This window comes from Silene latifolia, chromosome 11 (genome assembly GCF_048544455.1).
Source record: "Silene latifolia isolate original U9 population chromosome 11, ASM4854445v1, whole genome shotgun sequence".
Taxonomy (NCBI): Eukaryota; Viridiplantae; Streptophyta; class Magnoliopsida; order Caryophyllales; family Caryophyllaceae; genus Silene; species Silene latifolia.
In genome coordinates, this window is record NC_133536.1 from 12,364,412 (window position 1) to 12,379,860 (window position 15,449).

At 36.4% G+C, this 15,449-nt stretch overlaps 2 protein-coding genes across 3 annotated transcripts; one reads left to right on the plus strand and one right to left on the minus strand.

Annotated features, from left to right (window-relative positions):
* The first annotated feature begins 1,339 nt into the window (after positions 1-1,339).
* LOC141611082 (tRNAse Z TRZ4, mitochondrial-like) lies at positions 1,340-9,253 on the plus strand. 2 transcript variants are annotated; one of them, XM_074429494.1, is made up of 12 exons: positions 1,340-1,553; positions 2,662-2,751; positions 4,235-4,279; positions 4,371-4,425; positions 4,538-4,581; positions 4,668-5,057; positions 5,142-5,410; positions 5,492-5,636; positions 5,743-5,781; positions 6,584-6,906; positions 7,198-7,849; positions 8,707-9,253. In XM_074429494.1, the coding sequence occupies exons 1-12, from the start codon at positions 1,434-1,436 to the stop codon at positions 9,025-9,027; spliced, it is 2,493 nt and encodes an 830-aa protein (XP_074285595.1). In that variant the 5' UTR covers positions 1,340-1,433; the 3' UTR covers positions 9,028-9,253. The 2 variants fall into 2 exon arrangements, with proteins under 2 accessions (XP_074285595.1, XP_074285596.1); XM_074429495.1 differs by lacking the exon at positions 1,340-1,553 and adding an exon at positions 2,434-2,572.
* Positions 9,254-9,746: 493 nt separating this feature from the next.
* LOC141611083 (alpha-galactosidase-like) lies at positions 9,747-14,645 on the minus strand. The gene is made up of 14 exons (XM_074429497.1): positions 14,226-14,645; positions 13,948-14,006; positions 13,782-13,838; positions 13,626-13,660; positions 13,204-13,307; positions 12,963-13,038; positions 12,304-12,428; positions 11,660-11,743; positions 11,306-11,370; positions 11,117-11,199; positions 10,936-11,026; positions 10,802-10,851; positions 10,129-10,269; positions 9,747-10,029 (listed from the first exon to the last, which is right to left on the minus strand). Exons 1-14 carry the CDS (start codon positions 14,393-14,395, stop codon positions 9,940-9,942), a joined length of 1,230 nt encoding a protein of 409 aa, XP_074285598.1. The 5' UTR covers positions 14,396-14,645; the 3' UTR covers positions 9,747-9,939.
* Between the last annotated feature and the right edge of the window lie 804 nt (positions 14,646-15,449).

Genomic DNA, 15,449 nt, shown 5'->3' on the forward strand with positions numbered 1-15,449 from the left:
AACCATACCATCCTTTAGAAAATTAAAATCACCATTTTCAACAACTGCATTTTTTAAATCGAAAATTAAAATCACCATTTTCAACAACTGCATTTTTTAAATCTACTCATGCATGCACGGTTCATCAACAATATTTAACAATAAAAACCATTTTTTTACTTTATCTTTTCTGACAAAACATTCAACAACAAACAACATTCAACAAATTCAATAATATCATACCTTCCATATTTTTCTTTGGGGTGTCCTCCTCGCCATTTGTTTCTTGCCCATCGAATATTCAATTATTGAAGAGATTAAGTTGATGGACGGAGCTTTCGAAGTTGTACGACTGAGAAAATGGCGATTTTTAATGGCAAAATGTCTATTATTGTAGATGATACAGTGAGAGTGATGAGAGAGTGTGAAAAAAAATGGTGTTTACTGAGAGTGATGAGAGATGAGAGAAGTTGAGGTTGAATTATTGTTCTGACAGTAGACGAAATATGGGGAGCTCCCCATTTCTTTATTATTTTTCCTTTTGCTTTCCCAACATGCAATATATTAAATAATAAGTTACACATGGCCCACTAGTATCCACATTACTCAATTTGGTATCGATTTGGCCCGTCTTCACCTTGTGACGGATATACTCCGTCACAAGAGAGACTAATTGTTATTTTTAACACAATACCAAAAAAAGAGGAAGTGACCGCCTGTGTTATTGTTATAAGATGACAAAATAGATAATAATATAATTAAAGTATATTTCCAATATAGAAAGCTTAATAAATAAATGAGAATCGAAAACGACCCAAATTTGACCTGAAGTGACCGACCAGAAGTGAATCGACCCGATTTAAAGTAACCTGAATTGATCCAAAATGATTAGTTAAGGTAAAATCATGAACCGTAATGACCCAATGCGACCTAGAACGACCGAAATAATTACCTTTACTTTTGGCACAAGACCAACAATAGAGGAAGTGACCACCTGTGTTATTGTTATAAGATGACAAATGGATAATATAATATAACTAAAGTATATTTCCAATATAGAAAGTTTAATAAATAAATGAGACTTGAAATGACCCGAATTTGACCTGAAGTGACCGACCCGATTTGAAATAACCTGAAAAGATCCAAAATGATTAGTTAAGGTGAAATCATGAACCGTAATGACCCAATGCGATCCAGAAGACCGAAATAAACCGATTCGAAAACAACCCGATATATTGTTGGTCCAAAATAACCCGGCCCAAACCCAATTCAAATGACCCATATACCAAATCTACCAAGTGAAGTGAGAGCATGTTCTAACCCGTTTTAATCTTACTTGTAGTTAAGACGGATACCGGATAAACCCATGAAAACCCCTTACCCGTCTTCTTTATGAAATTCCTGAAATTAAACCTAATTAATTAAATTAAAATAATATCATCAAAGGAGAAACAATGGCGGAAACTGGAAATAATAAGAAAAGGTCAAGAAATAGTGATAAGTTTGATAAACCTAAGAATCTTGAGTTGAAAAATAGAAAGCTTAATCCTGTTAATACGCTTTCCTACCTTCAGGTTTACTTTTTTTTTTTTTCATTCTTGTACCGTTTTGTCAATGTCATGTTATGTTTTTTTATTATTATCGGTAATTCTTATATGAGACGGTTTCACGATTAAACTTATTGTCATTTTCATTCAAAATTGCTACTAGTGTGTTATGATGTGTGCCACTGCCGCATCATCTTAATGTGAGACTTACTCTCTATTATACTTCCTCCGTCTCAATCATTTGTCTACTTTTATATTTGGGATATTTTAATCAAGGTAATCAAATGATTGGGATGGAGGAAGTGGGTGATACCCTCCGTCCCAGTCAATTGTTGTCCTTTGATTTTGGCAGTCAATTGTTGTCCTTTGATTTTGGCACAAAGACCTAGGAAAGAGGAATGAACCAATTACTAAATGACAAGTAGAATAAATTGAGCGTGAATGATCAAATTATTCATCAAGTTCATTTTTAGAATGGAAAGGACAACAACTCACTGAGACATCCAATATGGAAAAGGACAATAAATGACCGGGACAGAGGGAGTATTTGTTTTCACACTTTTATTATCCCCTACTTCCCGGTCATTTATCTACTTCTTTATTATTTGTGAGGGGTAGTTTAATTAAAGGGAAATAAATGAGTGAGACGGAGGAAGTATTTGCTTTATGTGGATAAAGTTTGAATCTTTATGAAGTTGTATATGTTTAATTGGTAGGTGTTTGGTTGTATTGGTTATTTAAAACTGCAAATTCTTATATGAGACGGTTTAGCGGACGTATTTAAAGGGCTGTTATTCCGTTAATGGGTAGAAAAGGATGTTTTTTAGGGAATTCTGTTAATCCCTTGACTCACATGTATAACTGTCCTTAAAAATCGTTCTAAAAGCAAATGTAAAGAATTTGGCGGAATTGAGAGAGTATTAACTAGTTAGCACGATATCGTCTTTGAGGCTACTTAGTGCTTAACTATCTATAAACTTTGGATGAGTTATAACATGTTTCTTCCTGAAACTGCGGCATTTTGGTGTCAGATGAAAGCGATAGAAGTATTGAATTTTGAAGATTTTCATGATGTTTCGGAATGTGCAATTTGAATTCATGAATTTTGTAAACTTGGGTGTTGTTACCTTTTCAGATTCTGGGTACTGGGATGGATACTCAAGATACATGCCCGTCTGTGTTGCTTTTCTTTGACAAGCAAAGATTCATTTTTAATGCAGGAGAGGTAAAGATTATTGCAGAATCCTCAATTATGCTAGATATGTTGAATTCAGCTTGAAATCTATTTCCTGATCCCTTATTATAGATATTGCAACCTGTAGTTACAATTTGCGAGTTGTCATATTCTCATTAGTCGATACCCTTACTGCATTTCATGAAGTTGGGACTAACCATGTTGCTTGTAGCCTTGTAGTAGGAATGGAAACTGAAATAGGTTCGGGAAATGTTAACTTAAACATGTAATAGCATCACAAGAATTCCATGTTGTGGAGTTTCATGAAATGTTAACTTATGAGAGTTAGGAGTTTGTGTGGTTCATAAACTGTCCTTGTAGAGAGGCTGGTGCGAGATAATCTAACTATATGTACTGTTTGTGTGTTTGTCTTTTGATCTTCAAACTGGCACTAATGTTTTCAGGACTGTAGGTAGATAAGATGGTAAGAAGTCTCCTTCGATTCTATTTATGAGCTGCTGAGCCTTTAATTGTGCGCAAAAGAAAAATTGAGGAAAATGGAGAGACTAACATAAACTCTGATGGCTCTACTAGTCTTCAAGTGATTGTAGTTCTTAAATTTGTCTTTAAATGATCGTAGTTCTTAAATTAGTCTTTAAGTGATCGTAGTTCTTAAATTAGATTAATAAATTGTTTTCTGTGTTCTTTTGAAAACCTTCTAAAAATTTAGTTGGCTCTCTATGCACATTCCCACTTTGCATAATGAAATGTGAAAGCTGTACACATATGAACAATTAAGGTGTTGGTTTTTTTGTGTGTGTATGCCTGGATGTTTATGGCAGAGCATAATGAGCAATCACGAGAGAAAAATAAGATCTGAAAGAGTTTTTCTTTTTTAAGCATCAATTTGATGTATTGAACTACTTGACTGAAGCAACAAGACGTCTAATGATTTGAGCGTTGATCATATTCTCACTCATCAGGAACTCTGGATGTTTGGTGTTTGAGGAACTTTAGATTGAAGTTCTAACAACACGCAAAACATTCTTATTTTTACCTTTGGGGTTCTTAGCTAGGATTATGATTTATGATCAATCAGTGTGATACTGATACTTGTGCTGCTTGTATTGCCTTCTGAAAAACCTAAATTATAGGCTATGGGCTCTTGTTATGCAAACGAGATTGTATATATTATATGCTATCATAAGTCAAATAATAAGCATTATACTGGAATGAAGCCAAGTTTTTGCATTGTTGGTGTATGGATTAGTGAGTTGCTAGTTTTTATGCAAAGAGTTTACTGGCACATATTGGTCTGAAAAGTATGACTACTCAAATTTATGGCTTCTTCAAGCAGTTATTTAATTGATAGAATGAATGATTAGTTTCTGCCTTGTGCGCATAGTTGCATGGTTAGGAGTTTGATAGTCCATTTTTTGTACTGTTCGTTCTTAACGAACTTGGTTATTTTGGGAACAGCTCGCTGGATTTTGTGTAGATTAATAATATTTCTTTATTATTTACATTGGTGCAGGGTTTGCAACGTTATTGCACGGAGCATAAGATTAAGTTATCAAAGGTACAATAACAAACTCCTATCAAAGATTGGTGTCCCTGGATATCTTGTTTTACTGCAGTATGTTATGGGATTTATTGTGTATTGTTTTCAGATAGATCACATATTTCTTTCTCGAGTCTGCTCAGAAACTGCAGGAGGTCTCCCAGGTACCGAGTTCAACTGTTATTCATAATGCATCTATGTTAGGTGAAAGTTATTCGGACTCCAACATAAAGGACTTTAAAAAAGCTCACAAGATCACGGTTTAATTACATGCAGGTCTGTTGTTGACTATGTCTGGAATAGGGGATAGAGGAATGTGTGTAAGTATTATTTCGTGCATCGTGACTTAGTTGTTCACCGTAACCTCTTTTGAACTCTAAATAGGACATGTTTTTGCGACGTTTAGGTAAAAATGTGGGGTCCTCCAGGCCTCAACGATTTGGCTAATGCAATGAACACATTCGTTCCAAGTGCTGCCATGGTCCACACAAAAAGTTTTGGACCCACACCACAACCTGACGGATTAACTATACCTGATCCTCTGAAGTTCTCAGGACCCTTTGACCTTATCGATGATGAGGTAGTCAAAATATCGGCCATTCTCTTGAGCCCGAATGAGAATAATGGACCAGCATTTCATAGAGATATCTCAGTCATCTATGTCTGTGAATTGCCTCAAATTCCGGGAAAGTTCCATCCTGAAAAAGCTAAGGCTCTTGGCCTGAAACCTGGTCCAAAGTATAGGAAGTTGCAGAATGATGAATCAGTGGAGTTGGACGATAATAAGAATATTGTGGTACGTCTATTGAGTTGAATTTGTTTCCCATTAACTCTGCTGCGACTTGTGTAGCGGCTCTTAAAAACTCGCTTTCTCTTACAGGTACATCCTAGGGATGTGATGGACCCACCTACTCCAGGACCTATAGTTCTTCTTGTTGATTGTCCAACAACGTCGCATTTTCAGAGTTTGTTGTCTGCAGATACACTCAACATATACTACAAAGATTACTTAGATAATACGTCGAAAACTTATAAGGAAGTGAATTGTGTAATTCATTTAAGTCCGTCATCTGTTTCAAACAACTCTGATTACCAAAAATGGATGAAGAGATTTGGTAATGCACAGCACATCATGGTTGGCCATGAAAGGTGAGTTACATTTTGTCCGTGGTCCTTAAGTTACAATTTTGCTTTCGGGTACAATGTTTTATTGTGATTTTCCTTCTGCAGCAAAAATGCTAAAATTCCAGTGCTAAAAGCAAGTTCCAGGATTTCAGCGAGGCTTAATTACTTGTGTCCTTGGTTGTTCCCCGCTTCAGGCTTTTTGTCTCATCATGTTGACAACTGCTCCTTACACTCCAATTCTTCAACTGAGGTTTGTATCAGCTTTTGCAATTTTATTGACACTTCGTCGTTTCAATTTTTCATGTCTTCAAGAGTTTAACATGGTCCTTTAATACTTGCTGCGTTCTCTCTTTCAGGGAGCTCCAGTTGCCATTACTGCTGAGAATCTCTTGAAGGTATGATTCTGATTTTTACATATGTGGGAGGCATGGTTACCAAATTTATTATAAATACGCAACATTCAATTTGTCATATGTTCTTAATAGATGTCGCATTATATTGATAATAAACAAGAGCCATGATGATAGAATACATTTGAACCGATTTGCTATATGCCATCTCTCTATGTAAACCTAACGTTCTAGGCTTCTATGACTTGGGTGTTCTTAACTCTTTCTAGTTTAACTAAACAACCTTGTGATTTCTCTTTAATGGATATAAAATTCCTTCTGCTAAATTTCACAGATATTTGGGCCCCTAAAAATCCGCGGCCTTTTTAACGAGTCATGTATACTAGCTAATAAATCTCGTTGCTGTAATTTTACCTTCTACTTATCTCTTTCAGAATACGTGATTGACATTGTTTGGAGTTCAGGCTTGTACAAAATTTTAATTTGAGGCGCTATGTTTCATTGCCTTGCACTAATTTCTATTGGGTCTATGCTTATATAATGTTATGAGAGTGTATAATTTTTCTTTGTTGGAATGTAAGAAACCCACATGTGAAACCCCACATTGGTTGTGGAGTAGAGAATTGCTCACTTTATAAGGCCTAGGGGTTCTCCTCCTATGGCCAAGTGGTTTTACGAAAGATGGATCGGAGTTCCCTTTGGCTTATGAAGTGGGCAACCTCTCTCTTTTCGGGTATGGACAGGCCCCTTTTCAAATTCTAACATTATTTACGCATTGTGTTGCTGTGTTGAGGTTGTATCTTTTCTTTCTAAAATATTGTTTATTATATTTCATAATGAAGCACAGTTCAATTTGCGTCCACATGCAAACCTTGGTCTGGACAGATCTTCTATCCCCATTGCAACTGGACCAGCTGAAATTAAGGATGAGTTGCGTGCAGAAATTCCCGAAATTGTAGATGCTGTGCAGCAAGTTAAGCAGTTGTGGGATCATCATCGAAGCTGTTCAGAAAATATAAGTAGAGAAGATATGGAGATCGTCCTTCTGGGTACTGGTTCATCCCAGCCATCCAAATACCGTAATGTGAGCTCTATATTCATCAATCTTTTCTCAAAGGGCGGGTTGCTTTTAGATTGTGGTGAAGGCACATTGGGTCAGCTGAAAAGACGGTAATGTTCCTTCTAAACTCCTTATTCTATGATACTGATATTAGCACAAATGTGTACAAAAATATACCGCAATGCCTCAAAGGCTTCCCATTCTGAAAGCACAAGCAAGTCACTTCCGAGTGACCTATAACTACTGTTGCATCGCGATTTGTGTCCACTAACTGCTACATTATAGAAAGAGTGGTTACAACTTAGTTAAAGTCACTCTATAGGCTTGCTGAAAATGGATTTTTTTCATACAATTGTACATTATTATGTCTAAAATAATAGCCCTTTTCCCCGCTTGAGCAGGTTTGGTGTAAAAGAGGCAGATAATGTTGTGAAAAATTTAAGCTGTATATGGATTTCCCATATTCATGCCGACCATCATACTGGTCTGTCAAGAATTCTGGCTCTAAGACGTGATTTACAGAAGGATGTTCCTCATGAACCTTTGTTAGTAATTGGGCCAGGGCAGCTATTGAGGTTTCTTGATGCATACCAGAGACTCGAGGAACTAGATATTCAGTTTCTTGATTGCAAGTTCACAACTCGTGCTTCTTGGGATTCTTTTGAAAAATCTCACTCACATTGTGATCAATCTTCACCATCAAATTCAGAGAGTTCTATTGGTTCCACACTCGTTGCTAAAGGAAGCCCTAGCTTCTGCCAGAAACCGGATAGTCTAGTTGGTAATGGTCTTGTCGATCAAAGATTAAACACGTTGAGAAAAGTGTTGCAAAAAGCTGGTTTAGAGACGTTGATTAGCTTTCCAGTTGACCACTTTTGGGAAGCTCCTGGAGGTTCCCCGCAAGCTTTTGGAGTTTCCCTAACTTCTCAGAGAAGTAATAATGTCAGTGAAGTGGGCGTGGGACCAGGGTGGAAGATCGTGTACTCTGGAGACACAAGGCCCTGTCCACGGCTCATCGAAGAAGCACAGGGAGCTACTGTCTTGATTCATGAGGTAAGCTGCACTTATTCTTGTTGTCAATAACATAAGCATTAGCCCAATGCCTGAAATACTTCAATGTATGGCGAGGTAGGGCCGTAGGGGTTCAGATGGACACAACCTTGGCCTTACTTGTGTCCCGGAAACACAAATAGGCAAGTTCAGGATGATCCCCAATGAAAATTCAAATTGTATACGTGATACGTGAACTGTATCAATCTACTAATATTTTACAAACCAATAACACAGACACTTTAGTTAGTCATTTTGTTTTATCCCATCAGATTCCGAAATTATAGAATTGCGAGTCTTGGGATTTGGGTATTTAAAAAATGTCACTCTTGTTTATGCTAGTTGGACTTGGTTAGAGCCCTTAGAGGTCTCCTAGACTCCTACATTGGTGTGTGTCCAAGTATCGGACTCTACTACTAATAAAAGTCCCACACTTTTAGCTTAACATGAAACCTCCAAGTGTCTTACACTCTTACCCACGTATGAGTGTCGAGTGTTATAATGTAGTTCAAGAGAGCTCAATGAAACAAAAAAACTATGTTGCTCGGAGTCGGACTTGGCTGGGGTCCCGTGGCTTGGGGGAGGGGGTGGGAAGGAGTTGTTTTTTTAGTCAATTATTATTAGGGAATGAAAGAGAGGCATTGGCAAAATGGCAGGAGTAGAGTCGGAAATGTCGTATGTGAGTATAAACCGAATGTGAAAGCCCAATGGCAAAAAAATGACACTAGAGTCTGCGCCAATTATCCCATCCCTCGAATGACTTATTATCTGTTCTATCCTCACTTTTTTTTAAAAAAAAAAAAATTTAAGGTGGATATTTCATTCTATGGTATCAAAATCACCGGCTTGTGGTTATGCAGGCAACCTTTGAGGATGAAATGGTAGGTGAAGCAATTGCTAAAAAACATAGCACTACAAAAGAAGCTATCGACGTGGGAGAAAAGGCTGGTGTGTATCGCATAATTCTTACACATTTCAGCCAAAGATACCCCAAGATTCCCGTTTTTGGAGATTCTCACATGCACAATACGTGTATAGGCTTCGACTTGATGACCATTAATGCGGCGGACTTGCATGTTTTTCCTCAGGTTCTTCCTCATCTTAAACTCCTCTTTAGAAATGAAATGGGAGCTGATGAACTAGAGGAACCTCCTCTCGAGGAAGTCAGCGCAGCTTCATAGCCAATTATAATCACACATTCTTGTATGATTGTGTGATACAGTCTCCTGCTAGATTTAGTGCCTTTTGATTTGGCAATTTATCTGTGACTCGAATAGGAAACAACCGTAGGAATAGTGAACAAATTTCATTAGTTTCTAACTTCACAGTAGCTTCTACATCGTAAAATGATTGATTGTACAATTTCTATTTAGAGCGGAACAACGTAATGAATGACTTGGATCGCCTGTTTAAGAGCTTAAGCCATTATTTTAATTCCAATTTTTTTACCTATTGAACCTGAGCTCTGACACCCTAACTTCACAAGATCAGACTCCTAAAGTCCTAATCTTTTGCATCACATTTTTTTAGATGTTTTGTGTTTGCTCCTGTATTTGAAAGTTTGGTGAACCAAAACCGACCTTACCCTATCAGAGGTTCAACCGATAACCGACAACTACTGGTAACCAGTAACCTGATAATAACTCAACCATCACCAATTTGTCCCGTTGTATTGTGATTATATTGCTCTTTATATTTGTTCATACCATTTTTCTCCAGTCACTGGAGGAGTGTGCTGTTAATAGTAACTGGAATTTCTTGTGCACAAAAGTTGCATCAGTCCGGAGTAGTACTGCTTACGATTGAACACGGACACTCGATAAGAAGTTGCATCAGTCCGGAGTAGTATTGCGTCCGACTGAACATTCAATCTGCTTAGAGTAGTTTAAGAGACTAGGCATTTGTTCCTAAAAATCCTTTCATGTTGAAGAACTATATTACATTATACTGTGCTAAATTAAGTTTATTCAACATTAGTTGGTTGTATACTTGTATATTAATAAGTTCTGACAATATATCATGTTTGAGACGTTAATTGAAATCGTCTTTCTCTTCCATGGAGGCGGTATAGTCTCGAGCAAACCAATAACATCTCATGAGTATGGTGTCAAGATGTACATCTTAACAGAATGGCTTTCAACTTGAGCAGAAAGTTGTTGCTGCACTCCTGACACTGTTGAATGCTGCAGTAGTGTATACAAATCAGTGTCATTTTGTGAGACGATCAATCGAGTTGCATAGCAGAGTAATGCTATATCATTATATGTATGAGACGGACTTACCATCCATAAATCCCGAGCATTCACCGTGGTATCTTGGCTTAGACCTATATCACCCCAATTTGCTGTAATATATGATGCTGTAGGACCCTTGTTCCATAGGATAACTGCAACTCTGTTTTGGCTTAAAGGACCAGCCCAGACCTGTATTGCTCATTTTTTCTTAGTTTTGCAGGCAGACAGTACAGTAAAACGGAAGGGGTATTCGAATATGAGACGTATAGTTCACACAGCATATTTGTCTTAACCGCTAGGCTAAGACTTCTGCAGTGCACTTGGAACGCTTGTAGTACATGGTTGTCTGTGGCGCTGTTTGGTAAACGACATATTGACCAATTTTTAGCATGTTTGACCAATCAATATGCTAATTTTAGTGTTTGATAAACAACACATTTGAGGTCAATATGTTGTTTTACAATATGCTGCTTACCCCAGCGTATTGGTTAACATATTGTAAAATAGGAAATTTTTCCCCGTTTTACAAAGAAAACTAACAATCTACTAATTGTAATCTGCCAATTACCAAACAGTCAAATTAATTCTGCTAATCATAATATGCTAGTCAAACCTTGTAATAAAACCTGTCATTTATAATCTGCTTTTGCAATCTGCGTATGCTGAAATAATCTGTTGTTTACCAAACAGGCTTGTATATAGTTAAATTTGGAACTCTTACCTCAAGATCGCCATCTTTTTTCACCTTTTTTCCTTGAATTCCAAGCTCATCTGGACACAATTTGCAGAGTGGGTAAAATTTTTTAAGTAATAAGATTGTAAATAAAAAGAGAAGTGGGGGTAAGTATTTGTTACCTTGATTAACAGATATGACCTCCTGGTTGCTAAGCAGTTCAAGGGTTGTCTGGTCTATGTAGCGCAAGTCGCATCCGATCAACAATGGAGCCTAAACAATGGCGAATTGGCGATGGTTAAAATAGTTGTTGGAGAATCGGAGATAAATAAGATGAAAACCCGAGATGATCACAGTACATACTTTGACTAATGCCCATATGCTGAAGTGAGAACGATACTCCTCTGTCGTCATTCCTCCATTTCCGACTTCAAGCATGTCTGGATCTGCTCATGATACAAGATTAGTATCATTAGATTATAATTCTGAATCGGACTTGAAAACTAATAGAGGGACGAAAAGGCCGGTGAAACGGTTTGGTTACCGACTTACCGTTCCATCCTCCGGGAGCGGCAAACGAAGCCCATTTGTCATTCTCATCTGCTATACTTATCATACTGAACAAAACCCAACATCAGTTAGTTACATCACCCAGCTAGTCTTGCTATTGGCGGATATATCCGTCTATAACTAAAGACGGGTCAAATAACTTGAAAGTGGTGACATTTTTGCCCCCACCACCCCACTTGTTGTTTGTCCTATTATGAATGTGATATTGTATTTGGCCCGTCTTTAGTTATAAACGGATATGTGCCGTTTATAATGAGATTTTGTGAACATGAACCCCTGCAACGTCTCGAGTCCGACACACTGACAGTAATACAGTATAGTTTAGTTGTTAACTACCTCTGCCAATTATCTTGAATATCACCTGTTGTTCTCCAACTGTTTCCGATACCTCTCGCCCATGTAGCCGGATCATCTTGCCCCCTGCTCATACAACGTTTTTATTCCGGTATTAGCAAACTAGTATGTGGATCGATCCCGCCAATCCATGCGCGGTTTAGTTTATAATAAATTATTTATAGATTTAAAATTGACATATTAATAATTTTTCAGGATGAAAAATTAAAATGGAAAACTAATAAGAAGAATTGATTAAAGTAATGAAATGTGTATTTTAATAAAAAAAATTACCAGAAAATTAATGATTTCATTTACAAATTTTCTCAAATAATTTTACAGTTTTTTTTTGTCACGAAATTAATAATATTAGTTCATGATTTTCTTAATACAAATTAAGTACGTACTTGGTAAAATGTTATATACGAAACTAATAATATCAATTTATCGGTTTTCCATATACAATTTTTTAGATTTATACCAGTTTTGTTTTATTTTAATTAAAAGATTATTATAATTAAAGATTATATATTAATTAAAAATAATTTAATAAAAATATAGTCTTATTTCTTTATTTAGCCAGATTCCTTTTGGAGGGAAAACTATTGAGAATTTTTACTTCAGGGTTTTCGGGATCCAGGACTTACCATTCACACAGGGAGAAGAATATCGGTTTGCCGCTGTTAGATAAGGCGGTACTCATTTTCGGGTACCGTTCTCTAGGGCTGGTACCGGTGTTGTTGCAGTTGTCGTATTTCAAGTAATCCACGTCCTGTGAAAAAGTAGGACAGTTAAGAAGTCAAGGAATCGAAACATGTACCAAATTGTAGTTTGAGATTTTCTCTCGTGTACCTCTGAACTTTTTCGTTTTATATGGTGTATCCCTCGTTTTTCACAAAAGAATCTTAACCAACAATAATTCTCTATTACGAGTTCAGAAAACAGTAATTTTTTTTTTTCAAACCAATTATCTCGTCAAAGCCTTCAATTTGAAAAAAAACAAAATTCAGCGCTTTTTGAATTCGTAGTCGGCAGTTATGATTGGTCAAAGTTTTGTAATGAATAAACTTTGACCGTCCATAATTCCCCGCCTACGAGTTGAGACGTCAGACAATTCTTTTCAAACTGAAGACCTCTTAAAGACGGTCAATTTGAAAAAAAAAAAATTATCGTATTCTGAACTTGAAGCCAATAGTTACTAACGGTCAAATTTTTTTTGCAAAAAAAGAGGGGTACATTTTAGAAAACGAAAAAGTTCAGGGGTACACGAGAGAATATCCTAAGAGGTTTGATGTTAGTCGCGTACCCAAGAAGCATAGGTCTTTGCGTCCTGTTCTTCATAACCGAGTGATCCTGGCATTGTCTTGCTACATGTTTCGAGTCTGAAGGACAGTCATCAAAGTCGTTACTCTAGACCTAAATCTCTCTTTTTTCATTCCTCGATAATCTTCTTACTTTTCGAGGTATATATGAAGGGGAATTTACAAAGTAAGAAGATTATCGCGGAAAAAAAGAGTAATTTTGAATAATATGACGGGAAAGAATACCCTGCATCGCCGTAAATTCCCAGCTTGAGTCCTTTGCTATGAATGTAATCCGCTAATGCTTTTATTCCCGATCCAAATTTTGAAGCCTTCGCTACCAAGTTTCCCTGCAACATATGTTTTGTCGAAAAAATTCCGATCAAGAATACAAATTAATACTCGTACAATCAGACTTTGAATAACCGACATACGTTGTATGAAGCTAGTTTGTGAAACAGATCAATAGCAAGAATTATTTTCAAGTTATTAAAATGGTTAAGTACTTAAGTTTTCGATTTCTCGTGAGAATTTTTCCTAATAAGTTTTAGTGCGTGTTCTTAGGATATACGTTAGAAAATCCGATGATATAATTTGTGTCTGTTTCACAAACGGGCATCATATATTACGATATGTCGGTATAAAATGAGACTTACAGAAGACTATACCTGAGAATCTCTGTTGAGTTCAGCCCAACAATCATCTGGTGTATGTATACAACAAACATTACAAAATTAAAACCAACAAAAACTCAAGACGATATAATTAATAGTATGGAAAATTCACGTGATATCCTTGAAATTTGCCACTTTGCACGAAATTACCTAGGTTTATGTACTTGTATCCTAGCTGTGCTAGCCCACTGGAGCTCATGGCATCAGCTGAAACAAGAGTTTACAAATTACTTTACTATTTACCGCTTCATTAGAGTCAAGCGTATAATAATCAAATGGAACAGAGAAAGTACAAATTAAGGTATAAGTAAAGTACCTGTTTCTCTTATCAACTCTTCATTAATGTTACACCCAAAATGGTTCCAGCTGTTCCATCTGCTCAACAACATGAGACATATAAGCTCGAATTTCGAGTCATAAAACAACTTGAACATTTTGGTTAAAACCTTTATATGAGACAAGGGGGTCTTATAATTTCAACGACATTGCCCTGGTAAGTTTAGGGTTGGCTAACATGAATAGTCGTATAATAAAAAAAAAAAAAATATTAAGTCGAAGTTTAATGACAAAAAAAAGGAAAGCAGAAATGCAAACCCCATTTGTGGAGTAAGGCCAAGGCCATTATAACTGAGGGTAGGGGTTCGAATCCAGGGAGAAGCTTTATGATGTCGACGAGACGCTACATTACTCGATTTTAACACTAACACCATTAATATCGTTGAAAACAACTTATGCATTGTTTTTGCCTTAAAAACTAGAGCCATTTTTTCCCTCACTAAATATGATAAACTTGCGTATTATACTTTTTCTATGTACAAATTAAATCACCTATATGGCTATATTTATAGGCACACACATATGTATATCTATATGTGGGCTGCTTAGCTAAACTAGTCACTTGTTGATATCTCTATATAGTTGTAAAAAAAGTTCACGTGTGAGCTTAAAAAGTGTCAACTTTTAATGTTGGGATTTGAGTGTTTTTTGGTTGACACAGATTACATAAATTGGCATGGTGGAATATGCGAAATGTGACATAAAGTAAGTTACCATAATTCCATAAGAACACAAATTCTCGTTCGTGACGGGTATTATCTGTGAAAGCTTGTGACAGGTTAAATATTATCTGGATAGATAGATAAAAGCCGAGTGCCTAGGGAGTAGTATTCTGTTTTGTCTTATCTAACTACATGGGTAGTACTTGATCCGTCAGTAAGTTTGTGACGGATATGTTCGTCACAAGGAGACTTGCTGCAAGAAGAAAAAGAATAAATGAAAAAAGGTGTTACGGTATAAGATCATGATTGAGGCTTAACTATTATCGTAAGATTTTGGTTGAGATGATTTTATCACATGGTATTAGAGTCAGCTCTTCAAGCTTAATGAGCGTTCGAGCTAGGGGACGTGTTAAAGAATCAAAACATTGAGTGAGGCTTAACCGTCACCTTAATATTTAGTTGAGATGATTTTCTCACATGGTATTAGAGCCAGCTCTTCAAGTTTAATGAGCATTCGAGTGTGGGATCGTGTTAAGGTATAAGAGCATAGAGTACTGAACTTCAGCCATTACTTTGAGTTTAAGTTGAAATGGTTTTTTCACAAACGAAATTATGGGAATTACATCAAAGTGGTAGGTATGAGTACAATTGTTGTTGGGATTCATTTCTTATAAGCAACAAAATAATTATTTCTCGATTTGAAAAATTAAAGATGCACAATAAATTACGTGTGACTTTTTAGTCATCGCAAATTTCTTATCGAACCTTACAAGAAACAGAGAGTCGTAGATATATCATGATTAGACGTTAATCTTAGGGG

Excerpts from the sequence above, each read along its gene's own strand:
- LOC141611082 (XM_074429494.1), top strand. The coding sequence starts at position 1,434 with ATGGCGGAAACTGGAAATAATAAGAAAAGGTCAAGAAATAGTGATAAG. Across the intron at positions 4,426-4,537 it reads AACTGCAGGAGGTCTCCCAG|GTCTGTTGTTGACTATGTCT; the intron begins GTACCGAGTTCA and ends AATTACATGCAG. Across the intron at positions 5,411-5,491 it reads ATCATGGTTGGCCATGAAAG|CAAAAATGCTAAAATTCCAG; the intron begins GTGAGTTACATT and ends TTCCTTCTGCAG.
- LOC141611083 (XM_074429497.1), bottom strand. The coding sequence starts at position 14,395 with ATGGCTCTAGTTTTTAAGGCAAAAACAATGCATAAGTTGTTTTCAACG. Across the intron at positions 13,661-13,781 it reads ATACAAGTACATAAACCTAG|ATGATTGTTGGGCTGAACTC; the intron begins GTAATTTCGTGC and ends TACATACACCAG. Across the intron at positions 11,744-12,303 it reads TTCTTCTCCCTGTGTGAATG|GGGGCAAGATGATCCGGCTA; the intron begins GTAAGTCCTGGA and ends TTGTATGAGCAG.